The sequence below is a fragment of the Erythrolamprus reginae genome, chromosome 2 (genome assembly GCF_031021105.1).
Source record: "Erythrolamprus reginae isolate rEryReg1 chromosome 2, rEryReg1.hap1, whole genome shotgun sequence".
Classification (NCBI taxonomy): Eukaryota; Metazoa; Chordata; class Lepidosauria; order Squamata; family Dipsadidae; genus Erythrolamprus; species Erythrolamprus reginae.
In genome coordinates, this window is record NC_091951.1 from 2123160 (window position 1) to 2150826 (window position 27667).

A 27667-nucleotide genomic window follows, 5' to 3' on the forward strand; every position below is an offset into this window, starting at 1 on the left:
TTCTGTCTTTTTTCCTTATTTTTTCTAGATATGTATGCTATTGTTAGTCCTCTCTGGTAAGCTTTGGCTGTATCCCATAGGTTTGGTAGAGAGGTATCTTGATTATTATTTTCTTCTAAGAATAATTTCATTTCTTTTTCAATCCAGTCTATATATCCTTGTTCTTTTAATAATTGTAAATCTAACTTCCATCTCCTTTCCCCCCCCCCTCCATTCCATATAATTTTTATTGAGTTATGGTCAGCCCAATCATTCTTATCTATTTGAATTTGTTTTATCAGATTTCCTATTTTATTGTTTACCCACGCCATGTCTATTCTGGACCAACTTTTGATGTTACAGATACATTGGCAATTGTCACTGTCATTATTAAAAAATTTTCCTTTTTTATCTGCATATATTTTCTTTGGGTCTAGTTCTTTTTTAACATATACTGCAATCCCTCTTTTCTTGTTATACGATAGAGCTGTGAATACTTTTCCTAATTTCTCATTCTCCAGTTGTTTTTCAATTTTTTGTGGGATATGTACTTCTTGTAGACAAATAATATTTAAATTTTGTTTTTGTAATTTGTTAAATATACGTTTTCTTTTAATATATGAATTCAAACCAATTACTTTTAATTGAGATTAGTTTAACCTCCGTTCCCATAACCCTTTAGTTTCTTATTTGCCTTCTGTTTGTTCTATTTTCTTTCTTGGCTCTTGCTAACATTCTTTCTTCCTCCTGTTCTTTATTTTTAGAGGTTCCTTCTTTCTCACTATCTAAATCAATCAAGGGTTCTTCTGCCTGTTTTTGACTTTCTATCTCCATCCTTTCTTCCGCTATAATTTCTTCATAAAATTCCTGTGCCATAGGTTCGTTGCCTATTTTTATTTTCCTTCCTTTCCATGTAATAAGCATTCCCTCCAGGACTAACCATCTAAAGGGGATTTTCCTTTCGTTTAATAATTCTGCTAACGGGCGATATACTCTACGATTGTCTCTTAATTTCTTAGGTACTTGCTTAAGAACTCTAATTTCTTTCCCTTTATAAATTATTGTTTCGTCTTTTGCTATCCTTAATATTTCATTTCTGGTTTCTTTTTTAACACATCTCACATGTACTTCCCTAGGGAGCTTATATTTTCAGGCATAGTTCGTATGCACCCTAAAAATCTCATCTATTCCACTTGCAGTCTCTTGTATGTCCTTTTGTAATATTGCGGCAATCCGAGTCTTCGGAGAGGGGCGGCATACAAATCTAAGTAATAAATAAAAATAAATAAATAAATAAATTTCTGTCATTGTCTCTATCAAATTTTCTTTTTTTTCCTCTTCTATATTTTGAAATCTAATATAGAATTCAGCTCGATCCATTTCAAAATTAATTATCGATTCTTCTAATTCTTTATTTATCTGTGAGAGTTTTTCATCTATTACTACTTTTTTTATCATTTTGTGCTACTTTCTTTTCTATTTGCTCTATTCTTTTTTCATTTTTTTCTAATATTTCAATTTTATTATCCATTTTTTGTATATCTTCCCTCATTGTCTCATGATTTCTATCTAATTTTTCCTGGAGTTTTAGCATTGTTTCTTGGATTGCCATAAATGTTTCCTGAGTTGTCTGTGAAATATTGCTTGTTTTTCTGTTGCTAGCATACTGACTATTGATTTTTGGGTTGATGGGGAACCTATTGTTAATGTTGGATTGGAAGATGGGTTTTTTTTGCATATTTCTGAAATGTTGCCATTTTTATCACCCTTATTACTTCACCCCACTCTACCATACAAGTTATTACAAATGTTTCTTATCAGCAAGATAGTCTCACTTAATATCAATTAAATAGTTTCAGTTAATATAAATCCAATATGTTCTACCAGTCCAATATATTTTATACAATGGCTAAATTTAAGGTATATTATACTATATATAACAGCTAACACCTTTTAACAATTATAACAATTATAATTATTATATTTAATTCCTATATTTATTTATCATTTGTAACTACTTATAAAGAGATATATAGATATATAGAAGTATATAGAAATATTAGCACTTATAATGTTCTAAATATACTAAATAAATTGTATTTTATATTATTAGTGGTGAAGGTAATAGTAAATAGTAATTAATATTCCATTAATACCGTTTAGATTATTATGATTCAATTCATCAATTCATCATAAATCAGTATAATCAGTATAGATCAGTTCATCAGTTCATCAAAAATCAGTATATCAATATATCAGTTCCTTATCTTGATTTAAGTTGATTGGATTTTCTGTTTTACCTGGGTCTTCAATGTCAGCTCCTGCTTTAATACTATTCTCTCCCCCCCCACTATGAATATCAACAAAGAGCTTAAATAGGAACGAGAGAGGGAGAATTGAGTGGTGGTATTCTCTTTTCTGTTTGTTTTTAACTATTGTCTTGTGTCACTAATGCAGAGCTGTCTCTATTTCCACCTTTGTTTTGGTCCGGAGGGTTTTAAGCTATCTTTTCTCTTAGAGTTCTCTTCCGTTGTTTCTGTTGTATTCCTTTCGTAACACGTTGTCTCCTTCTATTTCCTTCTACAAAGTTCCTCCAAGTTGTCAATTGTCAAATACAACCACCCCTTCCACTTGCAAATTTCAGTTCAAATTGTCACCGGCTCCATGTCTCAGCACTTTCTACTAAGTCCCCTCCGCGACCGTTTCACCGTCACACTCCGCAGCTGCTGTTTGCTCCAAAAACCTCATCCACAGTTCTTTCCGCTCCGTATATCTCCTCCTTTTTCCGGCCACTCTGTAATCTCCGTAATCTCCGCAAATTCCGTAGACTTCACACCTCCAAATCCGTCAAACACCGCCGTTCCGGCTCTCTTCACAAATTCTCCCCCAGCACTTTTCCATCCAGCCGCTTATCGCCAACCAATTTTGAAACGTCTCGCTGCAGCACCAGTTTGGAACCAATTTTAAAATCAAGTTTGGAACCAATAGTCTCCTTTATGTCTCTCCAATATTCCCTTTATCGCCGCACAATTCACAAGTCTTCTCAAATTCTTTTTTTTTCTTTTCCTGTTCTCCCCCACCGCCACGTAGCCGCTATTTAACTTTGGTGGGTCTCTTCGTTACTGTCTCTCTTAGTACGTTAATATACAGTCATCTACTTTAAATGTAAATCCTTTAATTACCATATTGGGATTTTTTTTTCTTTTCTCTCTTTGTAAATAGAATCGTAAATTTCTCTCTTCTTGCTTCCTCTGTTGCAGTGGGCAGTCACAGCTCTACCGTCGCCATGTTGGTTGGCGTCTCTCTCTCTCTCACACAGGGTGATTGCCTTTCACCTCTGTGTCAGGAGGACCCTCCACTTCTCCACCCCCCTCTCCGACATGGATGTGCTGGAATTTAACAGTATTTCCAGTCCCCAAATGACAGAATCCAAGCTCGAGAGAGCAGAGCGTTGCACTCTCTATGCCTGCTCGCCATGGCCCCGCCCCGGAAGCCGGATCGAGCGATTTTATCAGCAAAAAACGTGTTAAAATCCTTGGCACTACTCTGTAAGGGCTCCCCAACTGCCCCCTGGTTAAGAAGGGAGCAGGACTTGGGTCCAGTGAAGTCTTATTAGGATTATTTCAGGGATCCTAAATCTCTTGTTTATTTATTTTATTTTATTAATAGAGTTGAAAGGGACCGTTAGGTCATCGAGTCCAACCCCCTGCCTGAGCAGGAAACCCTGTTGTTGTTGCTCCTGTTTTTATGATTTTTTTTAAAAGGAAAGAAGTTGGAAGGGACCTTGGAGGTCATCTAGTGCAACCCACTGCTCAATCTGAGATTGGAAGAGGGAGACGTTGGGTGTTAGAATGGGGCAGGAGGCTGGAGTTGTGGAGCAGAGAAATGGCTGGGTGAGCGAAGGGGGAGTCTCAGGTGTCCCCGAAATGCCCCCCAGGAGTGCTTGGGGAGGACCATGCGGGCTGCCACTTGGACCTTCAAAACGGGCCTGAGGGGAAGTAGTGCAGGAGGGGGGGTTCTTAGCAAGAGGTCCAGGCTGCCATTCCCTTCCCCCCCAACTTGCCACCTTCTGCCTCCATTTTTCAGAGTTCGGACCAAGTTGGTTACTCCAGATGCCATCTGGGAATGACCATGTCCAGAGCCCTGGCAACCCTTTGATTGCAGGATGCACCAAGCCTTTGCCAGGGCCATGCCAAGATGCTTAATGAGGGGGATTTGGGGGAATGCAGAGGGAGACCCACCTCACCCACAAACCAGGCTCTGCCTGCAGCTGGGCGACCTCCTTCCAGCTATTCTTGGTGAAGGGGGTGGGGAGGGGTCGAAGTCCCCAGCTTGCCTGGGATGGGGGACAGCAGGGAGTGTGGAAGGAATGGGGGAGATCTTGGGGAAAGTGAGTGGGGGCAGATGGAGGCTGAGATCAGGCAGATCCCAAGATCACCAGAGAGCTTTGTACGGGCTCCCTCTTGTTCTCCTTCACCAAATCCTCTAAGTGGCACAATTGTTAGATGGATTAAAGGGGGACAGGTGGGGGTGTCTGGGTGAGCCCCCCAAAAGGGTCCTTAAAATGTCCGTTCCATCTCAGAGTACTTTGCTAACAGGGTTGCTCTCTGCTGAGGGACAGTTTTAATAACTGTTAATTCTATAATGCTGAACAACATTAAATTGGTTAGTTGTAAATTAAAACTGGGATCTAATCTGTTGCCATCTAGACCAGCGTTTCCCAACCGGTGTGCCGCGGCACACTGGTGTGCCGCGAGACATGGCCAGGTGTGCCGCCAAGCTTCAGCTGGGCGGGGCGCTGCCGGTACTTCCGTCCTGGGGCTCCCGCTCGCAGCTGTCTCCTGCTCGATGCCGCGGTTTTCGGCGCTCTCCTGCTGGGCCCCAAAGAAGGAAGGCAGGAAGAAGGAGAGCTCCATTCTTCGCACCTTTTTCCCGCCTTCTTTCTTTGGGGCCCAGCAGGAGAGCGCCGAAAACCGCGGCATCGAGCAGGAGGCGGGGGACAGCTGCGAGCGGGAGCCCCAGGATGGAAGTACTGGCAGCGCCCCGCCCAGCTGGAGCTCCTCTTTCGTCGACGGCAAGTGTCCGATGGGAGCGAAGGGGGGGGGGGCGCAGCGGCCGCAGGCAGTCGGGGGAGATGGCGGCGGCGAGAGGGATCGCTCTCTCTCTCTCTGACTGCAAGTGGGAGCCCTGACGGTGGCAGTTGGACGTTCTGCTGGATGTCGTACATGCTGGCGCTGCATGCCTGGCATATACGGTGTCCAGCACCACGTCCAGCTGCCGCCGTCAGGGCTCCCGCTTGCAGTCAGCTGAGAGAGAGAGAGAAAGAGAGACATATAAGAGGCAGAGAGAGAGAGAAAGAGAGACATAGCAAGAGAGGCAGAGAAAGAGAGACAGAGCAAGAAAGAGAGACAGCAAGAGAGGCAGAGAAAGAGAGATAGAGAGACATAGCAAGAGAAAAAGAGAGACTTAGCAAGAGAGGCACAGAGAGAGAGAGAGAAAGAAAAAGAGAGACATAGCAAGAGAGACAGAGAAAGAGAGATAGCAAGAGGCAAAGAGAAAGAAAGAGACATATAGCAAGACAGTGAAAGAGAGAGAGAGAGCAAGAGAGAGAAAAAAGCAAGAAAGAGATAGCAAGAGAGACACAGAGAGAGAGCAAGGGAGAGAGAAAGACATAGAGGAAGGGAAGGAGGGAGAGAGAAAGAGAGCAAAAAAGAGAGGAAGAAAGAAAGAGGGATGGAGAGAGAGAATGAAGGGAAGGAAGGAAAAGAGAGAAAGAGGGAGAAATAGAGCGAAAGGGAGGAAGAGAGAGGGTTTTTTTGTCCAAACTTTTATTTAGCCCGCCCCCCCCCCCCTTTCAGTGTTCCCCAGGATTTTGAAAATACGAATAATGTGCCGCGGCTCAAAAAAGGTTGGGAAACACTGATCTAGACAAATAATTCCAGTGTGGGTTTTGTTTTGCATAATAAGCCCATTTGCATCTGGGAGCATTAAAACATCTTTGTGGACTAGCTATAAAAAAGTAATGGTTTTACAAAGTGAAATTGTGACTTTGTTTGAGGAAGAAATGCAAATTCTGGATGCGAAAAAACATTTCAGCAAGAAAATGGATGGAGCATTTTTTAATGTTTTTGACATTTTATTGAAATTAACTTCTATACATTATTTTTAGTACTTGATACAGCCTTTCATGCTTCTGAGGTCACTAAAATGAGGACAGACTGCTGGGGAAAATAAGCTGACTTTGTACACGGGTCAGAGGTAAAGTGGTAAAGCATTGTGGAGTAGTATATAAATCTAAGTGGAATTGCTATTTCTACATAGTTTCTCCAGAGAATGGATCCTCTTATGGTAAGTAAATCCACTGTTATCAGCAAAGGTCTTTCCACACTCCATGCATTTATACGGCTTCTCCCCTGTGTGGATCCTCTTATGGGAAATAAGATGACTTCTCTGAGCAAAGGTCTTTCCACACTCCATGCATTTATATGGCTTCTCCCCTGTGTGGATCCTCTTATGGGAAATAAGATGACTTTTCCAACCACAGGTCTTTCCACACTCCAAGCATTTATACGGCTTCTCCCCTGTGTGGATCCTCTGATGGGAAATAAGATGACTTTTGCAAGCAAAGGTCTTTCCACACTCCAAGCATTTATACGGCTTCTCCCCTGTGTGGACCCACTTATCGGAAATAAGATGACTTCTTCGGGCAAAGGTCTTTCCACACCCCATGCATTTATACAGCTTCTCCCCTGTGTGGATCCTCTGATGGGAAGTAAGTGTACTGGTATGAGCAAAGGTCTTTCCACACTCCATGCATTTATACGGCTTCTCCCCTGTGTGGACCCACTTATGGGAAGTAAGTGTACTGGTATGAGCAAAGGTCTTTCCACACTCCATGCATTTATACGGCTTCTCCCCTGTGTGGATCCTCTTATGGGAAATAAGTTGACTTCTCTGAGCAAAGGTCTTTCCACACTCCAAGCATTTATATGGCTTCTCCCCTGTGTGGATCCTCTTATGGGAAATAAGATGACTTTTCCAACCAAAGGTCTTTCCACACTCCAAGCATTTATAGGGCTTCTCCCCTGTGTGGACCCACTTATGGGAAGTAAGTGCACTGCTTTGAACAAAGGTCTTTCCACACTCCAAGCATTTATATGGCTTCTCCCCTGTGTGGATCCTCTTATGGGAAATAAGTTGACTTCTCTGAGCAAAGGTCTTTCCACACTCCAAGCATTTATATGGCTTCTCCCCTGTGTGGATCCTCTTATGGGAAATAAGATGACTTTTCCAACCAAAGGTCTTTCCACACTCCAAGCATTTATAGGGCTTCTCCCCTGTGTGGACCCACTTATGGGAAGTAAGTGCACTGCTTTGAACAAAGGTCTTTCCACACTCCAAGCATTTATATGGCTTCTCCCCTGTGTGGATCCTCTTATGGGAAATAAGATGACTTCCCTCAGCAAAGGTCTTTCCACACTCCATGCATTTATATGGCTTCTCCCCTGTGTGGATCCTCTTATGGGAAATAAGATGACTTTTCCGACCAAAGGCCTTTCCACACTCCAAGCATTTATACGGCTTCTCTCCTTTGTGGATCCTTTCGTGGATAGTAAGTTGCCATGTTCTGCTAAAACATGTTCCACATTTCAAACATTTATATGGCTTCCCTTTTGTATCAATTGCTTTTTGAGATGTAAGGTAGTTACTTTCAAGAGAAAGCATGGATGTCCCATTGTAATTTTGTCCATTGTGTCTTCTTATAGCATCTTCTCCTTTGTTTTGGGTGAAATAGTTTTCATTTACTTGTATTTTAGCTTTAACTAGCTTCACACTTTTTCCAATATATTTTTTCTTCATTTTCTCTTGTCGGGCAAGAATGTTTTTCATCGGAGCATTAGTGGAAGATGAGCTTTCCTGATTCCAATTCTTTAACTGCTTTCTCTCAGGGCTTTCAAATTTCATTCCAATTCCAAACTTCTCCATTCCATCTTTATCATTGATCAGTTGGAACAGTTCACAGGGATCTTGATTCTGCTGCCAGTTATGACCTTCAAAGCAAAAGGGAAATGAAAATTTATTTTATTTATTTATTTATTTATTTATTTATTTATTTATTATTTGGATTTGTATGCCGCCCCTCTCCGAAGACTCGGGGCGGCTCACAACAAGTGAAACAAATTATAATAATCCAATTAATTAAAATATTTAAAGATTTTAAAAACCCCATATACTAACAGACACACACACAAGCATACCATGTATAAATTAAATGTGCCCAGGGGGAGATGTTTAATTTCCCCATGCCTGACGGCAAAGGTGGGTCTTAAGGAGTTTACGGAAGGCAGGAAGAGTAGGGGCAGTTCTAATCTCCGGGGGGAGTTGGTTCCAGAGAGCCGGTGCCGCCACAGAGAAGGCTCTTCCCCTGGGCCCCGCCAACCGACATTGTTTAGTTGACAGGACCCGGAGAAGGCCCACTTTGTGGGACCTAATCGGTCGCTGGGATTTGTGCGGCAGGAGGCGGTCTCGGAGATATTCTGGTCCGATGCCATGAAGGGCTTTAAAGGTCATAACCAACACTTTGAATTGTGACCGGAAATTGATCGGCAGCCAATGCAGACTGCGGAGTGATGGTGAAACATGGGCATACCTAGGTAAGCCCATGACTGCTCTCGCAGCTGCATTCTGCACGATCTGAAGTTTCCGAACACTTTTCAAAGGTAGCCCCATGTAGAGAGCATTACAGTAGTCGAACCTCGAGGTGATGAGGGCATGAGTGACTGTGAGCAATGAGTCCCGGTCCAGATAGGGCCGCAGCTGGTGCACCAGGCGAACCTGGGTAAACACCCCCCTCGCCACAACTGAGAGATGATTTTCTAATGTGAGCTGTGGATCGAGGAGGACGGCCAAGTTGCGGACCCTCTCTGAGAGGGTCAGTAATCCCCCCCCCCCAGGGTAATGGACGGACAGATGGGATTGTCCTTGGGAGGCAAAACCCACAGCCACTCCGTCTTATCCAGGTTGAGTTTGAGTCTGTTGACACCCATCCAGGCCCCAAAAGCCTCCAGGCACCGGCACATCACTTCCACCGCTTCATTGACTGTGCATGGGGTGGAGATGTAAAGCTGGGTATCATCGGCATATTGATGATACCTCACCCCATGTCCTTGGATGATCTCACCCAGCGGTTTCATGTAGATGTTAAATAGCAAGGGGGAGAGGACCGACCCCTGAGGCACCCCACAAGGGAGAGACCTCGGAGCCGACCTCTGACCCCCCACTAACACCGACTGCGACCGGCCAGAGAGGTAGGAGGAGAACCACTGGAGAACAGTGCCTCCCACCCCCAACCCCTCCAACCGGTGCAGAAGGATACCAATGATGACAAAGTTAGAGAAATCCATCAAAATGTAGAAAGTCATGTGAACTTCCTTCTGAATTTGTCCAAAATTCCATTAGGTTGTATGTTTGCATAATGATGATAATAATAATAATAATAATAATAATAATAATAATAATAATAATAATAATAATAAGTAATAATTTATTTATTTTGTATGCTGCCCTTCTCAGAAAGTTCTGATGAGAGGAAAGATCAAAAGCAACATGAGAAAATATTATTTTAGTGAAAGAGTAGTAGATCCTTGGAAGAAACTTCCAGCAGACGTGCTTGGTAAATCCACAGTAACTGAATTTAAACATGCCTGGGATAAACATACATCAATCCTAAGATAAAATACAAAAAGTAGTATAAGGGCAGACTAGATGGATCATGAGGTCTTTTTCTGCCGTCAGTCTTCTATGTTTCTATGACTGCATGCTCACAGTGTTGTGATATAGACATTATGATTTCTATATTCATGAGTTATGAAAGCTTTGAAAATATTTAGATATCTCTTTCTTTATAATCTATCTATCCATCCATCTATCTATCTGCAAATCTCACTCAGAGCCAGTTTTGAATTAAAGAATGGAATAGAAAAACAAAAGGGACCTTGGAGGTCTTTTAGTCCACCACCCCGATAAGGCAGGAAAGCCTTCCACCACTTCAGTCAAATGGTTATCCTACATCTTCTTAAAAACTTCCAGTGTTGGAGCATTCACAAGTTCTGGAGGCAAGCTGTTCCACTGATTAATTGTTTCAACTGTCAGGAAATTTCTCCTTAGATCTAAGTTGCTTTTCTCCTTGATTAGTTTCCACCCGTGGCTTCTTGTCCCGCCCTCAGGTGCTTTGGAGAACAGTTTGACTCCCTCTTCTTTGTGGCAGCCCCTGAGATATTGGAAAACTGCCATCACTCTGGATGTGGTACAGGAGTCAGTTCGCAGAGAGCGGAGATCTAAAGTACTTTAGGGATAGATCACACGAGAGCAGTAGTGCAAGATCCCAGGCTACTAATATCATGTGATCTCACACCTTCAGGCATTGAAGAACTTTAAGAACTGAGGACTGCACGAGATCCAGGGCAAAAGTCTTTGGAGACGAAGGGACCTTCCCTCTCTCGGCCAACATTTTGCCCTGGATCTTGTGCAGGCCTTGGGTAGCCGGGAACAGAGGCCTAGAGCATTACAGTGCGATATCACGTGAGATCAATAGTGCTACGTTTTCTACTACTGACTTCACATTTCTCTCAATACTTTAGGCTCCTTCTTTCTGCAAATGCACCCAAGTAGGCAAAGGAATCGAAAGTTCTGTTCTCACACAAGTTTGGAGGTTTGAGACAAATGACAACACACTCCTCTCACATGACCTCCAGAGGACACACAAAAGCACACCGCGTTCTTTTTACACACCCCAACATATAAGTTCAAATAGAAATGGAAAAATGCAGATATGAAATGGCACATAAAGCATCTAAGCCAAGAGACATTGACTCTTTCCTTCCTTGGAGCACCAGAAGGCCACGTCCTTTCATTCTCCCTCCAAGGAGACGATGTCTCATTATATTGGTTTTTTAAATAAAGAACTAACTATAATCTGTCTTCTTGAACTCTGATTGGTGTCATACTCTTACCCAGAAAGACCACGTTCCTATGGTTTTCCAGCATGACTTCCGAATGCAGCGCTTTCTGGTCAGGATCCAGCAGAGACCATTCCTCCTCAGAGAAAGACACAGCCACCTCCTCGAAGGACACAGGACTCTCCTGAACATGGGGAAAAGAACAGAACGGGAGGATTCACAAGATCTGTTTATCTTCATCATTCATTTAGACAAGAGGATAGAAGGGGAACTCATCACATTTGTAGACAAGACCAAATTGACCAGTATAACAACACTCCCGGATATAAGATCGAGATATAGAAGGATCAATAGATATGGGCCCCATCTGACAAAGCAAAATCAACAGTGAAAAATGTAACCACATTCATTTAGGAAAGAAAACCCAAATGCATTCGCATAGAAGAGGTGATACCTGGCTTAATAGTAGTAAGTGCAACAGGGATCTTGGAGTCCTAGTGGACAAACACTTAAATATGAGTCAGCAAATAATGTACAGTTGCCACCAAAAACCCAACAAAATCGGAGGCGGCATTAAGAGGCATAGAATCAAGATGACATGAAGTGTAAGTACCACTTTTTAATGCTTTGATAAGACCACACCTGGAATATTGACTCCACTACTGGTTGCCAGATGTAAGAAAGATCTCGAGACTCTAGAAAGAGTGCAGACAAGAGCAACAAAAATTACTACTGGACCAGAGGTTAAAGCATTGCTGTTTTACCGGTGCTGGAATTGGGTATGTCTACTTTCATGAAAAGAAGGACCAGGGAGTGACATGATAGCAGTGTTCCAAGACACAATGGATGGGAAATTTTCAAGGAGAGAACCAACCGACAAGTAAAGGGAAATTTCCTGATGGTGAGAACAATTTGATCAGTGGAATGACTTGCCTCCAGAAATTGTGGTTGCTCCAAAAGTGGAGGTGTTGATGAAGGAATTGGACAGCCAGTTATCTGAAATGTTATAGGGCTTCCTCTCTGAGCAGGGGGTTGGACTAGAAGACCCCCAAGATCTGTTATTCTGTTCCATTGTTCCCAAATTACTAAAGCAAAGATATGCACCAAATTAAATGGTTGTGCATCACAGAAGTCCTAGGTTTAGGTGAGACAATGGGCAAATATGAAAATTGCAAATTCAAGAAGGCGATTTACAACAAACACAAGAGAAGCATGAAAGACAAGGGCCGATTACAAGGGCAAAAGCTGCAGCAAGAAAATAAAAGTGACAAAAACCTTCACATTTTATCACAAGAAAACGATATCCCCATATTCTCAACTAATATTAATGGGTTGAACTCAGACAGAAAAAGAAAAGAGATTTTCCAAAAAGTTCTAAACCACAACTTTCATATAACATGTCTGCAAGAGACACATATTACCAAAAAGGATGCCATGGTTCTACTTCTCCCCGGTCTTGGTAAACTCTTTACTTCCTCGGCATCAGTTAAAAAAAGAGGAATTGCCATATATGTTAAAACCCAATACAGACCAAAACTTTTCTATGAAGACACCGACGGTCAAATATTAATGGTGCAGATAACTATCAGAAACGAACAACTAACAATAATAGGAATCTATGCACCTACCATCAACCAATCAATATTTTTCTCACAACTACACAAAAAAATAATGGAAAGGAATTTAACAAATTTCATTATTATAGGCGACTTTAATGCGATACAAAATAAAAACAAAGACCACAAGAGTAATAAACAGCACCGACTAAGGAAAAGTCTCCCAACTACATTCAAAGACTTAACATATGAATTTGCACTTAAAGACATATGGAGAACACACCACCCAGAGAAATCACAATACACCTTTTATTCACATCCACACAAATCATGGTCACATATCGATATGGCTTGGTCTAATTCTTATATCATTAATCAAATAAAAGAAATACGGATTTTACCCGGTTCTTGGGTTGACCACAACCCCATACTCCTAACTCTTAACAACCAGAATAACACAATACGCCAAAGATGGACTATGAACCAATCCACCATAAATGAAAAACAATTTAAAACCCACGTAGAAAATGAACTACCAACCTTTATAAAGACCAATAATGAAGGAGATACATCTCTTCAGATAATTTGGGATACAATGAAAGCCTATAAACGTGGAATATATATTTCTTACTCAGCCTATAACAATAAACAAAGAAAACAGAAGCTCAACAATCTTAACACAAAACTCCAAGACGCAGAAACAATTCTCCAACAGCATCCGGATGACATAACAACCCTTATTAAAATAAAACCTATAAAATATGAAATAAACCTAGAAACCCAACAACATTTTACTGCTAAAATTAAAAGATTAAAAAAAATATTTTTGACTATGGAAACAAACCCGGCTGCTGGCTGGCTTTTAAACTGGCACAACAAAGGCGGAAAAAACAATAGAATCCCTTTACGATAATCTAGGTTCCTTGAAAACAAACACAGAGGAAAAGAAAAACATAATAAAACACTTCTATCAGGAACTATATAATTCAGATACAACAGAGAACTCTGCAATTAGGGAATATCTACTTCAAAACAAATATTAGAGCTAACAGACAAAGAAAGCACCAAATTAAATAAGACTATTACCCTCACAGAAATCAAATTAGCCATTGCAAAACAACACAACAAAACCCCGGGACCTGATGGAATCCCCTCGGAATTTTATAAACACCACCAGGACTTATTAGAACCACTTATGTTAAAAGTATACAACGAAGCCTTACTTCAAGGCAACCTTCCCAAAACATGGTCCGAAGCTTACATCACTATCATTCCAAAAGAAAATAAAGATAAAAAATACCTAGAAAATTACCAACCAATCTCTTTACTAAATACAGACTATAAAATATTTTCGACAATAAGTGCAAAACGCTTTAAAAAGATTCTAAATAATATTATTCACTCAGACCAGAATGGATTTCTACCAGCAAGGAATATTAGTAATAACACTCGGACCATACTTAACACCCTAGAATATTACAATAAAAACCCCGACAAACCAATGGCCCTTATATTTATAGATCTAAAAAAGGCTTTTGATTCTTTATACAGTATTAGAAATATTTCATAGCCAGGAAGTCAAGCCGCAGCAGAAAATGGTCTGACCCTGACAAAGGCAACACTTCTAAGCCCCTTACTCTCAGACCATTACTCAGCTGCTCAGAGAGGACTACCATGTCGGGTGCATGCACCCCCTCGTGAGTCGGACCCTATACTACTTGGGTCAGCTCCATGGCTGCCATGGTGGCCACGAACTGTGCCAGTCCAGAGGTTTCACCGAGCGACGGCAGGTTGAGGTCCCCCAAGACAATAAGTCTGGGGAACCCCACCGCCAGCCCAGCTACCTCCTTGAGAAACAAGCCCACCTGAACCCCAAAGTCCAACTTCACCAGGTGGGACTCGCAACCCGCAATCTCTGGAGCAACGAGTCTACGCAGGCAAAGGCTCTCCCTGGCTATAATAGCCACTTCTCCCCCCCTTCCCTGGGGTCGAGGCTGATGCCTTATCTGAAACCCGGCTGGGCAAATTTCAGAGAGAGCAACTCCTCCCTCTGGGCCCAGCCAGGTTTCAGTTACACATGTTATATACTTTATGTTGAAACATGTCTATTGTTCTGTATCCCCCTTACTTTTTGTATCCCTATCTCCCCCCCCCTTTTCTTTTCTTAAAAAACCAATAAACTGTTTAAAAAAAGAAAAAAAAGAAAATTGCTTTATCAAGTTCATTGATCCTGCAAAACCTTCAGTGCCTTTCACTAAAGTAATCCCACTTCTGGATCAACTGATCTATTGCCCTGTCTATCTTTGATTGATCTAGTAGTCTGACCCATTGGCTGAAAGGAAGAAAACAAAGAGAAAATTCCCTGGGAAAATCATTTCTCAGCTTTTGCAAGGCGGGAATGTTTGATCTCCTAATCAAGGCACAAATCAGAGGACTGGAAATTATTTTGTATTTGTTTTGTATATATTTATTATTATTTCTTGAAGGACTTTTTAAAAATTGCTTCTTTTAAACTCAAAGTTGGAAGAATACCTAGCAGAAGAAGATAACCAGAGGAAGCTATGCTGGCTAAAAGGAACTTGAACCTGCTGTTCTGCTCTCCATGTTGTGGGAGAACACAAAAATAATCCGGGCCAAACAAGGGGGGGAAACAGAAGGAGAGAGCCCTCTGCACACCCGCTTCACTTCCTGAAAGGAGAATAGGAATCTCATAGCTTTTCCCTTTCTTACTTGATTTGGAGGTTCAACCGCTGTTTTATCTCCGTCACAATAACCAGAAAGATTCAGTCTTTGTCTCTCTGTAAGGAATAAATAATTTCAAAATGCATAATTAACAAAATAGGAGGAGAAGAGAGAGAGAGGTAGGACAGATGGGTATCGGAGGATCTTCCATTACCTTCTGTGGTGTCCTGACTTGGATCTTCCGAAGGGATCCTCCAGGAAATTGGTTCCTGAGGGGGATTTGATGGATTCCTCTTTCCCTCAGGATCTCTCATCTCCACAGTGCAGCACTTCAAACAGGAGGAAGGGAAAAAGAAGCAGAATTAATGTACATCACACAAAAAAAAGCAGATTCCCAGATTCACAACACAACATCAAAGCCCCCAATATCCACCCGTGAGATTGAGTAAAATAACGGAACAATGTCCTACAAAAATTGGAGAACTGCCACATGTGATGAATGCCAGAGAAGTTGGGGAAGGAGGGGTGAAGCATTCGACCACATTCTCTACTGCTTTCTGAGCTCCCTAAAGTGTCTCACCTGCAACTGGACCTGCTCCTTCTGCTCCTCCGCCTGGCTCAGGAGGAGGCCTTCCACCAGGGCCACTGCCTGGGAGCTGGTCTCTGCTCCACACTCCCGCACCCAGCCCTCCATCTCTGGGGGCAGAAGGGACAGGAACTGCTCCAGAACCACCAGGTCCACCATCTGGGCTTTGGTGTGTTTCTCTGGCCTCAGGCATGGCCTGCTCAACTTGTGGAGTCGGCTGCAAAGTGCTCGGGGACCCTCAACCTCCCATGATTGGATGGAGTTCCAGGGCTGAACTTCTGAAGGAAGGATGGAGTCTTCCTCCAGGATCTTCTGCCCGGGTCTTGTCCAGAACTTCCCCCCCTTCCCAGGCGGAGCAGCTGCAGGGCCTTTTCCGCTTCCCCCCTTTGCAACAGGTGGGGTCTCCATCCTTTCTCTGTCCTGCAGAGCAACTCCAAAGGGGTCCAAGGACTCTTGTGGGTCTCCAGAGGCCTTTTCCTTCACGGGACCATTTCTGGGAACACAGGACGGATCCCTCCAGGTGATCCCGCTCTTTTCTTCTTCCCCCAGGAGAAAATGTGGCCTTGCAAAGACCACAAATGGCTTCCGGTTTCTGTCTCTGAGGTGGAAGAAAAAACAAAGGCCCAGAATGAGAAGGTGGAATTCAGCCCCTGAGCGACCTTCACCCAACCTGCCCGGAGCTCCAAGAGGCTCATCCCAGCGCAGGGCCCAGGTCCCCCGAGCAGGGCCGGGAAGGAGGCAGCTGCAGAGGCCCCACCGCTTCTCTCCCCCTCCGGAGACAGGATCGGGCCCTCGGGGAGCCTGGTGCGAATCCCGCCTCCTCCCCTCCCCCCGCTTCTTCCGCTTCCCCTGCAGGGAGAGGGCGGCAGGGGAACATGGGGACCGGGAAGCCCCCCCCCCCCCTCACCTGGGACACGCCTGGATGTTTTCCCGCCGGGCTCTCGGTCTCACACGGCACCAGGGTTGAAGGAGAGCGAGTGGGGCGTCCTAGAGCGGCAAGGCTCAGTGATGTCACTTCCTTCTCAGCCTCCTCTGCAACCCCCCCCCCGTGACGTTCGCCCTCCGGTGAGCCAATGTGGAGTTTCTTTCCCTTGGCAGACATCGCCCCCTGGTGGATTTGGGGCAAAGTGCCCGGATGGGAGCAATGGCGGGAAAGAGACGCGCCTGACAATTCAATCTCAGCTCTGTTTCTTTTGAAGACTTTCAATGTGAAGAGAGTGAATTTAATGGCTGGAGAAGGAAAGTCCACAAAGGTCCCAAACACCCCGTGGTGGCTGAGGGAGGGCGGGTTCCTGCCTGAGGGGATCTGCACTATGATTGGTTGCTGGGAATGGAAAGGGGGCGTGCCCCCCCCGCCTTTTTCTTCTCGGCGCTGTTTGAGATTTACCTCAGGAGGCTCCCGACTGTCTTCTCTGCTGCGAACGTTCATTTCTCTTGATGGAAAAGGGCAGATTTTTCTCAGTGTCTCCCTCTTCCTTTGGACAGCAGCCGCGTGTTTCCTCCACATGGACCTTTTTTCCTTCTTTCCTGATGGGAGGAAGGATAAACTCCCTGGAATCGAGGCCCAGAGACTGGGAGCAGGAAGGCCCAGTGGGAGCCCCAGAGATGGGGGCACAGGGGGTTTTCCCTCCCGCTCTGCCCATAAAGGGAACCATCCAAGGAGGGAAGGCAGCACCCTGGAAGTCCAGCCTGGCTTAGGGGACGTGTCTCTCCAGAGAGGAATTGGGGTTCTTGGACCATGGTCCACAACACCCACGTGGGGGCTTTGGCAGGGGATGAGCTGCCCCTCACAAGGACCCAGAAGGTCAGCTGTGGGAACCCACCACCTCTCCTCATCCAAAGGGCTTGAGAGTGAAGCTGAAGTGAGAGGGAGACGAAGTTTTAGAAGCTGATTCCCAACTCAAATCTCAGGGGAGTCAATCAAATTGGAAGGAAAAAGGACACAAAACAGCAGAGGTAGAAACCAAATATGGGGTCAATCAAAAGGGGACTCCGATGCACCAACGCGAGGAATAAACCGGGTGATTTCCAGAGAAAATGTGTGGAGGGAGATGCAGGGTCGAGGTGCCAAAGGTCAGCTGTAAAACCTTCATGACTTCGAGAGGACTCATTATTTCTGTCTCAGGGGGTAAAATACTCACCCCTCCCCCACTATTTAAAGAGGTTACAATAAATGGACAACATGCTGGTGTGAACAAAGATACTTCTACTGTTTCTGCTTCTATTCAAAATATGAAGGTTAGAATCTGTCTTCACAGAGGGGCGGCATACAAATGTAATATATTCTTCTTATTATTATTATTGCTGTTGTTGTTATTATTGTTACCATCATCATCTATCTATCTATCTATCCTCTGTCTCTCACACACAATCTCTCTCTTAATCTGAAATTTATATACCCCCCCCCCAACTCACAAGAGACTCTGGCTCACATATAGCAAAGCTAAAAATGGATATTTACATGAAAGTTATAGAAAGACATTCAAAACAATAAGAAAACTTTTTAAAAGAAGGAATATTAGGCAAAGAGTCACTTTTTTCAGTGCCATTGAAACTAAATGGATAAATGTTGTAAGTCAAGGACTCTTTCCAGTGGGTGACAGGATGAAGGGGCTGCCCCACCTGGAGACTCAGCCATGGGGCGGAAGAGGGGAGTCCCTGAGCTGCCCTGATGAAGAATGGAGGCTTGTTGCCTGCTGGATCCTGGCCAGTTCCTCAGTTCCGCTTCGGAGGAGCCCAACGCTTCAGGCTGGGGAAGCGAAGCCCAAGCGCCTCTGCAGCTGTTGGGGCTTGCAGAAAGAACAGCTGCTGCTTTGTGTGTTTGTGTGTGTGTGTGTGTATAGAATGGGGTTGTCAGGAAGAACTCAGAGAAAATCAAAATCCTGCAGGGGGAGACATGAAGTTCTGCTTTGATCAGGAGAGCGATGGGCGTCCCACCAGTGTCTCTATGGCTCTGGGGCCCATTTTGTGTGACTGGGTGTGTGCAGACACACAATTGTGGGGCAGGTTTGAACACCTCCTCCTTCTGCTCAAGTGGGGACCCAGTTCTGTCCTGCTGAGGCTGGTGCTGGGCCAGGCAGGAGTTTGACCCCTCCAGTCCCCATCCCACCATCTCAGGAAAGGACTGAGGCCATCTCAGGATACAGGCCCTGTGGGATGTCTGCCTGCTGCAGCCGGGAGAGGGTTGGGGCTCTGAGCCCAGCCTGGTGTGGTGTTTCATCCTCAGCCCTCAACAGCTGGCAGCTGCCCAGCCTCCCCTGTCCTCACCTAGCTGAGAGAGATCGGCCTGGCCAGCCTGAGGATGGGAGACCACCAGGAGGCCTCTGGGCTACTGTATAGGCTCAAACTCCTCCAAGACAAGGAGGGGGAAGCTTCAGGCCCTCCTCGAATTCACCTCCCTCAAAAGATCCACTTCCCATTCCTCTTTTAGCCTTGTCTGATCTCCCTGGGATTCTCCCCCTCCCCCCTTGCTCAGGTCCTGCCGTTTGGAAGACCTCGTGGGAGCCCAGTTCTCCTTGTCTACAGAGAGGGGAGAAGGTTAGAGTGGAGCGGAAATGATAAATGGGGGGGAGCACAAGGGGGGTCTCACTTTTCTTGGTCCTTGCCCCCACCTTTAAATTCAGGAGCCCTTTAGACTGTCTCACCTTCCTGAGGCTCAGGGTGCAAGGGGGGTGATTGGGGGTCTCCCAGCTCCTCTTTCCATTCCTCCCCTGGGAGCGACCCCCCCCCCCCAGTCCTGGGTCAGGAGGGGAGAAAGGCTGCCCAAGCAGAGCAGGGTGGAAAACTAGGGGTGGGAGAGGGAGAGGGGAAGGAGGGAGGGGAGGGAAGATGAAAGGCGAGGGGGAATGGAGAGAGGGAGGGGGGAGCCAGGAGGGGGAGGGGGAAGAGTGGCAGCGCCTCTGAAGTCTATTTCTCACGTCTGCCCCACTCTCCTCCTCCCTGTCACTCATGTCTTCTTGGTCAGAGGAGCCTTCATCATCAGATTCCACCGGGGGGGTGTAAACAGGCCTGCAGCATGTGGATGTCTCCCCCACATCCACAGTCCTTGGGGCAGGAGCTGGGCCAGAGCTAACCATAACATAAGCTGGAGCCATTTAACAAAGCTCAATTCACAACAAATGATTTCTAGCCGTCTGTCACATCAGAAACAAGCAGCAAATATTGGTTTCCTCAGCAACAATTATATAGTAGCAAAACCAATTCACAATAAAAGCAAATAGCCAATAATAGTTTGATTCATATAATCCTTCACTATAATGGGGAATAATGAAGCCCCCAGAATCTCTATTAAAATTCCTGGTTCTATTTATAAATTGTAACGGTATTGTTTGATTTGATATACTGTCCACCCACCCACCCATCCATCCACCCACCCACGAGATCCCTCCGGAGATTCCCCCCTGAAGAGGGGGAGGGCTTGGGGGGATGATCGGGCTGGGTGAGGAGGGATCCCCGCAGATCCTCTCCTGCCGGACTGCCAGCGGGGTTTTTTCCTGGCTTCCCTTCGGGGTGGGGGGAGGCTGTGACCCCCGAGTTCCAGCCATCCATGGGGCGGCGCCTCCCCCCTTGTCACCCGGGGCAGCTGCTGGGGGCTCCCTCCTTCCAGGCTGAGCGGGTGGGGGAGCCCAGAAGGACCCTACCAGCTCCGGATCCACTCGGCCCTTCGGGAGTCTCCGCAGCTCCAGCCTGGGCGCCCTCTGGGCACTGGGGGAACTCAAAGGGCATCCAGTCCGCCCCTCCAGGCGCCCAGAGAAAGGGAGAGTGGGCGAGGATTTTGGAGCCGGCATGAAGGAGCCCCCTAGAATGCAGCCCTCCCCCCAAGACTGAGCACGTCCCCCTCCCCCTCCCTCCGCTCCTCTCTCGGCTTCGGACTATCTCCTGTATCCGGCGAAGTCAAGGGAGACTCTACCCGGAGACCGATGACGCTACAAAAGGGAGAATTCCCATTGGTCCTCTTGCTCCTTCTGCACACGCCCAGGGCCGAAGTCGGAGGAAAACTCCTCCCCCCAATCCAGACCCCCCGATTCCGCCTCTGGGGCTGGGAGCCTCCGCGTCTCGCGCCTCTCTCGGTCGGGCGCTGGTGGGGCCGCTTCATCCATGGCTTTGGTGGGGGTCCCGCTGGTGCTGCTGGTGGGGGCGCTGGCCCGGATCCCGGGAAGTGGAGGGGGGAAGGAGAGCCCCGGTAAGGAGGGGGAGGAGGGGGGTGGGAAAAACCCCAGCAGTGGGGGGGGGAAGCTTAAGGGTCTCCAGAGCCTCCAACAGCCTTGATCTCCGCGTGGTCTCCTCCCCCTTCGTCCCCACATCCCCCCCCCAGGAGGAAGGAGAGGGACCCCCATTCCCCGATTGTAGTCGAGGGGGGAGTCGCAGCCGGGCCCCTCCCTCGCCCCCCCCCGCAGCGTCTGGGTCGGAGGGGGCTGCAGGGAAAGAGGAAGAGAAGCGAAAGCGGGAAACTGAGGCATTTTCAGCCCTGAATCCACATGAGGGAAAAGACGCATTTGCGCAAAAGGATTTTGGCTTTTTTAGAAACTTCCGTTTTTCTTCTGACTCTTAAAATTGAGGCTTTGGAGGTCAGGCAAGAGGGGAGCGTCGGTCCCTTCTGGGGAGACCCTGAATTTGGGGAGGAGCCCAGGAGCCCGAGTGTGCGGAGAGGGGCAGCATACAAATCTAAATAATAAAGAAAATAAATAAATAAAAAACCCTCCCAACCCCCATAATCCCCCCCTCTATGGGGACTTGGAAGGGAGGGGGGAGGGGGAGGATCTGGGGGGCTCTGAGTGTCTCCTCCCAAAGTGGCCCCCCTTTGTGAGGGGGGGCTGGAGACCCTCCCTTCGAGAGGCTCCTAGAAGGGGCTGCAGGGGGTCTTTTGGGGGAGGGGGAAGAGGTGGGATCCCCGAGAATCCGTCAAAGGTGAACTAACGTTTGGGGGAGAAGAAAAGTTGGTGCGACCCATGGAAGTTGGGGGTTGAAGGGCTGGAAGACTCCTGAAGAGTCAGTCTAGATGTCCTCCTTGTGCCCCCGCTCCCCCCCCAAGGAAGAGAGAGAGAGGGAGGGGTGGAGATGAGCTTCCCTCCAGCCTAGAAATTTCCCTCAGCTCCTCCCCCATCCTTCAGGTCGCTTTCGATCCAGCCTTTTCCCTTCTCCCCTCCCCCTCTTTCTCTCCTCCCCTCCCCTTTCTTCCCTCCCCCCTCTGCAGACCCACACACACAAGTCTTCCCCCCTCTCTAGGGCTGAGAGGGTTCCCTTTCCCTCCTTCAGGGGGCGTCCCCCACCAGTCTCTCCTCTCCTCCTTCCCTGGGACCCTCCTCCTCCTCCACCTGCGGCTGGGAACGATGGGCCCTGGGGTCCCTCCTGACGGCCTCCCTCTTCCTCCCCCTTCGCAGCCCATTTCTTGGCCCAGGACAAGGACGAGTGCCGCTTCCTCAATGGGACGCAGCGGGTGAGATACCTGTACAGATACATCTACGACCGGCAGGAGATTGTCCGCTTCGACAGCGACTGCGGGGAGTTCGAGGCCATCAAGGAGTTGGGGAAGGTGACTGCGGACACATGGAACAGAGACAAGCAGTACCTGCAATACAAGAAGGCCGCTGTGGATCGCTTCTGCCGGTACAGCTACGAGGCTCTCCAGAGGGGCCCTGTGGTTGGCCGGAGAGGTGAGTCGGGCGGGGGGGGGGGGGGCAGAGAGATTTTGGAGGAAGGGATCCCGCCCCCCTTCCCTTTCCTTTCCAAGAGGGGTTCAGGCCTCTGAGAGGAATCTCCAAAGAGAATCCACGGAAGCCACTTGTGGTCTCCTTTCTCTGCCTTTTTCTTCTTCATTCCAAGTCATTTCCACTCCAACATCTTTTAAATCAATAAATAAGCAACTAAGGGAAATAAATTAACGTAGAAAATTAAATAAGCAAATTAAACCTAGAAATAAATAAATAAAAACTGATTAAATGGAAACTGAAACAAAAAATAATAAAATAACTTAATTTAATTTAATTTAAAATTATAAATGAAATAAAAAATAATAAAACAAAGTAAAATAAGTAATAAAGTAATAATCTAAATAAAGAATAGAATAAATAATAAACTAAATAATTACAATATATAAAGTATAAACAAGTCTGCAGAAAGGGGCGGCATACAAATCTAATAAATATAAATAAATAATATAATAAATAATTGATCAATAAAAAATAAATCAATAACAATAAATAAATGAAAATATGATAGGGGAACATAAAATGTACTTTGTAGTCCTGCTGTTTTAAATCGAGAGGCCTCTTATTTGTCTATTAAATTGAATTCCTGGAGGGGCAGAGGGAGAAAGTAGGTATTTAAAAAGAAAGAAACAAATATCTTTTCCCCATCCAATTAAAATCTCCAGCAACTCCCATCTGGCCAAATTGGAACCTCAAAATCTTCACATCGTAGTCTTGAAAATAAGGAGGTTTGTGGAATAGGCTATAAAAATAAAAATGTAAAAATGCCAAATTTCAGCTTTTGAATTTCCACTGATTTAAAATCTGATCCTTCCGTTTTCTTCTTCAAAGACATTTTTTCTCATCCACAATTTGCATTTCTCCTTTTTTAAAGAAAGGCCATGCCACTGCCTTCTTTTTTTAGCAATTCCACAAAGGCCTTTAAGGTCCCCAGATACAAATGGGATCAGCCTGGAAAATGCAACAACCCACACCTGAAATGTTGTGATTTGTCTGCAACCCGACCAGATCCCAGGTTGGAACGATGGGATCGTTTACAAAACAAATGAACAAATGTTGGGGTAATACACCAAAATTAAAAGTGTAGTTTCATTTTCAACAAGATCCCAGGAATCCTCCGACTCGTGTTGCGTCTGTCCTTTCCATCTTCTGCGTTATTTCTTTCCCCATCCACCACATCTGGCAGAAGGTCCCTTCCACCTCTGGGCATTTCCAGGATTTATCCCTGTCAGACTTGCCTATTTCGAGAATTCTTTTTTGGAGACTGCAACCAGGGCTGCCGATAGGCCAGTATTACTGCTACTGGTGTCAGGGGCCAGCCAAATTAAAAAATGGGGAGGGTGGCAGCGATTGAAGAAGACCGGTAACATCTGGAAAGGGATAAATATAAGCATTGGCAAGGTTAAGAAGTATGCTGGTGAGTTGGAGTGCTAAGGAAGCTAATTGGATTCAGTATCGGGACCAGAAAAAGCCAGAAATAGATGGCAGAGGCTGCTCGCGAATGGTGGCATAAAAGAAGTTTGGATCACAGCTAATTTGGTATACATTTTGATTATGGTGTTAGGTTTTTTTCAAAATTGTTCCCTTCTAAGTGTGAGGAAAAGATGTGTTGCTTTGAAGTTGACATGTTTTTTGGAGCCATCTCACCATTTTAGATTCGAGAAGCAAACACCATCCTAGATTCAAGAAGCAAGCATTGTGCGAAGTGGGAAGACGTGAATATGCAAAGGAGAAGCTGTGTAGAGCTACTATCTAAGGACTTTTCCACAGAACAACTACATCATATTTTGAGACTTGTGCGGAGACGATCTGAAGCGGGAGTTTGTTATTTTACATTTTACATTCTATATTATGTTAAATGCATACAGTAACATCTCACAGCATGTTTAATAGATATGATAACATCCTAGGAAAAGAAGAAGAAAGAAGAAAAGAGAAAGAAAAGGTGTTGTTCTTAGAGCCACAGACATGCTATTTGTTAAGAGACATTATACATTACACATTTAAAAGCTTAAATATATTAAGTTATCAAACTTAATAGTAGGTACATCTATGAGAAAAAAATCTTGGATTTTTTGCACATTTGCTTCATAATATGGATTTGATGATACATGAGGGTATGTTCTTTTTTATAAAGCAATTTTAAAATTTTGCAAACTTTGGAAAATGCTATAAGGAGATAGGTGGAGAGGTTAATGAGGTTAATGAGAAGAAGAGGGAAGGTTTATTTGCTCTTCCCTCCTCTTTCTCTTCTTTTTTCTTGCACTGTGCTTTTCTTTTTCTTTTTTTTCTTTTCATCCTGTTATGTCTTTACATTCATAGTTACCTTATCTACTTAGTGTAATTTTCTATTTTCTGTTTATATCTCTTTGTGTTCTTATTTTTTTATAGATTTAATTCTATTTTTTAAACTTTCTTATTTTTAATTTTTTATATAAAGGAATTAGTAATTAGGTTTGTAATTGGATTAATTGGGCAATATTTGGTGATCCTATTTGTTTTGGTTTTTTTCTCCTTTGATTATGCTACTGCAAGATGTTTTCAATTTTTTTAGGGGTATTTTTTAATAGGCGCTAATTATCTGTAAAGGGTTGACCTTTTTTTACACCTATGGTGGAGTTTACGTATAGTTTTAAACATTATTGCGTATAATTTATCTTCTGGTTACCTGTTATTTATTGATATTATTGTGAAAAGAAATATTTTCTAGTGTGGTGCAGGGGGGGGCAGACACTTAGGCTGTATGGGCCCCCAAAATTCCTGATGGCGGCCCTGACTACAACTGATCCCAGTCACAAAAAAATTAAACTTTTAAAATTTTATTTTATTTATTTATTTTAATTAGATTTGTATGCCCTCTTTCAGGATCCCTTTCGATTTCTTGCTGCAATTTATTTTGGAAGATGACTCAAAACACAGAATATATTTTCAGGAGTGAAAAGGGATCTTGGCCTGAACAAACCAACTGGGTCTTCTGTTCTGTGCCCTCCTGTGTCTCTCATGTGCCTCCTTCTCCTCCCTCCCTCCAGCCAAGCCCGCCGTCACCATCTCCCCCACCAAGATGGACCCAAGTTCCCCCAACACCATCCTCCTCTGCACAATGACGGGCTTTTACCCCGTGGAGATCGAGGTCCAATGGCTGAAGAACAGCCAGCCGGAGGAGGGCATGGCCTTCGGGGAGAAGCTCCAGAATGGAGACTGGACCTACCAGCTCCAAGTGATGCTGGAGACCCAGCCCCAGCGGGGGGACATCTACACTTGCAAGGTGGAGCACGCCAGCCTGGAGGCCCCCATCACCGTCCAGTGGGGTAAGTCCCTCCGCTCCCACCCCTCCTGGAACCTGTCCTGCCCTGAGAAGGGGGAGTGACCCTCTCTGTGGTGGGGGGAGCCAGAATGGACCCTCCTGGGGGAAGGTGGGCCCGATCCTCCTGCTCAGGTGAGGCTCCTTCTCCTTCCCCAGAGCCCCGCTCCTCCCGCTCTGCCAGGGCCAAAATCTGGACGGGGATTATGGGGGCAGTGATAGGAGTGGCCTTCCTGGCTGCGGGGCTCTTCTCCTACCTGAAGGCGAAGAAAGGTGAGTGGGGAGGGGACCATCTAGGGGAGGCCTCTCATCAACCTTAGCGGGTGGCCAAGAGGGTCCCCTTGAGAAATATTTTGGGGAACTTCTGTTCTTGGAGGGGCTATTATGGGGAGATTGTGCAACCTATTATGGGTTATCGGAGGGGAAGGAGTTGCTCTGAGTCCTCCAGCACATGAAGGGTCCTGATTGGCTCTTTTTCTCCTTCCAGCAATTCCCATCCAACCACCTGCAGGTGAGTTTCTCCTCTTCCTCCCTCATTTCAGCCCCTCCTATAAGTTATGGGTATTTTTGTTTAATTTCTCAATTGTTCCTTTCTTTAAAGAAAACATGCCTGAACAATATCTCTTTGCTGTGGATACAGCAAAATTTTAGGAGTTTGGGCAGCTTTTCTTTAAAGAGACCTGAAAAAGTATTGCAATCAAAAACAAAAACACAGACAAATGCTTAAAATTTTACCCATAATTTTTCAATGTTTTGGGAAAATGCAAAAGGGAAGGGAAGGAGGGGGGCCATTCCTTCCCTTTCCTCCCTCGGGGAAGGAGCACCCCAGCATTTTGGAAGCAAGCCACCCATTCTGTTAGGCTCACTGTGGTCGGGGGGAGGTTCCTGGGTTTATTCAGGCATGGGGAAAAATCCCCCCCGTGGCTGTTTTAAAAGGGGGGAGTCCCACACTACTCTGCACTGTGGGATTGGAGGCCAATTCAGCCAATGGCAGGAGATCTTCCCAGCTGAACTGCTGATAATTAACATAGCATCTTCTCAGGTATTGTTCTATCATTGAATTTACTCGTTCTACAGCCCCGTCCGTCCTCAGATGGAAGGTGGAGCTAAGCCCTTGAGATGCCCCTTCTTGACTGAATGGACCCCCTCCAAAACTTCACCATGAACTGGACCCCCCACCTCCCCGGTCCCAGATGATCCTTCTTAGCACCCCATGGAGACTCTTGACAGGCTGTTCTTCCTGACCCTCCCCCTTCTCCTTGTGACAATTCACACAATTGCTGGCCATGTGACCCCAGGCTCCCCCCTTTGCTGCCCCCCCATCTTAGTACCATCTTCCTTGTTCACATGAAGAATCGCAGCCTTTTGCTCCCTGAAATGGGTGGATTCTCTCTCTGTCTTTCTCTGCCTGTGGGGGCTGAAAGGGAAGAAAAATATGTTATTTACAGTAAATGTTTCTCCTTATATTCTGATTTTCTTCCCCTTCTCTTTTTCTGCAGCACTCGTGAATTAATGCTGCTGTCAACCTTCGCTATAATTCTGCATCATTTCTATGCTTGGTGGCCAATAGTTACGGGGAGGGGTCTTGGGTAATGGGGGGGAGTATGCAGGAGGCCCTGTGAAGTGGAATAAGTTTCCTCTTCCTTGAAACCAGGTGACCTGAAGAAGACCGTTAGAAGTTACATTCCATAAATGTGAGGTGGGTGGAAGATGCCTCCACCTGATGGTCATGGACACTAGGGATTGGCCAATCTCCAGAGGGGGGGGTGTCACAAGGGGGTTTGATCTACGCAGGTATCGCACCTTTTTCTCCAGTCTTTGCTTTAACCTTGACTGCTTTCAGTTCTGGTTTATGATAAATTCACTTTTGAACCTTGAAAAGGACTCTGAGTTTTATT

At 45.4% G+C, this 27667-nt stretch overlaps 1 protein-coding gene and 1 pseudogene across 1 annotated transcript; one reads left to right on the forward strand and one right to left on the reverse strand.

Annotated features, from left to right (window-relative positions):
- Nucleotides 1–6094: 6094 nt before the first annotated feature.
- Nucleotides 6095–16743, reverse strand: LOC139162889 (zinc finger protein 93-like). Its single transcript, XM_070743789.1, has 6 exons — nucleotides 16669–16743; nucleotides 15756–16359; nucleotides 15390–15504; nucleotides 15224–15291; nucleotides 10992–11121; nucleotides 6095–8030 (listed from the first exon to the last, which is right to left on the reverse strand). The coding sequence occupies exons 2-6, from the start codon at nucleotides 16167–16169 to the stop codon at nucleotides 6274–6276; spliced, it is 2484 nt and encodes an 827-aa protein (XP_070599890.1). The 5' UTR covers nucleotides 16170–16359; nucleotides 16669–16743; the 3' UTR covers nucleotides 6095–6273.
- Nucleotides 16744–20680: 3937 nt separating this feature from the next.
- On the forward strand, nucleotides 20681–27650 carry LOC139162935 (H-2 class II histocompatibility antigen, E-S beta chain-like; annotated as a pseudogene).
- The last annotated feature ends 17 nt before the right edge of the window (nucleotides 27651–27667 follow it).

Coding starts and splice junctions, on each gene's coding strand:
- LOC139162889 (XM_070743789.1), bottom strand. CDS start 16,169: ATGGAGACCCCACCTGTTGCAAAGGGGGGAAGCGGAAAAGGCCCTGCA. Junction 11,122..15,223: donor CGGTTGAACCTCCAAATCAA/GTAAGAAAGGGA, acceptor CCCCATGTTCAG/GAGAGTCCTGTGTCCTTCGA. Junction 8,031..10,991: donor TAGGAACGTGGTCTTTCTGG/GTAAGAGTATGA, acceptor TTTGCTTTGAAG/GTCATAACTGGCAGCAGAAT.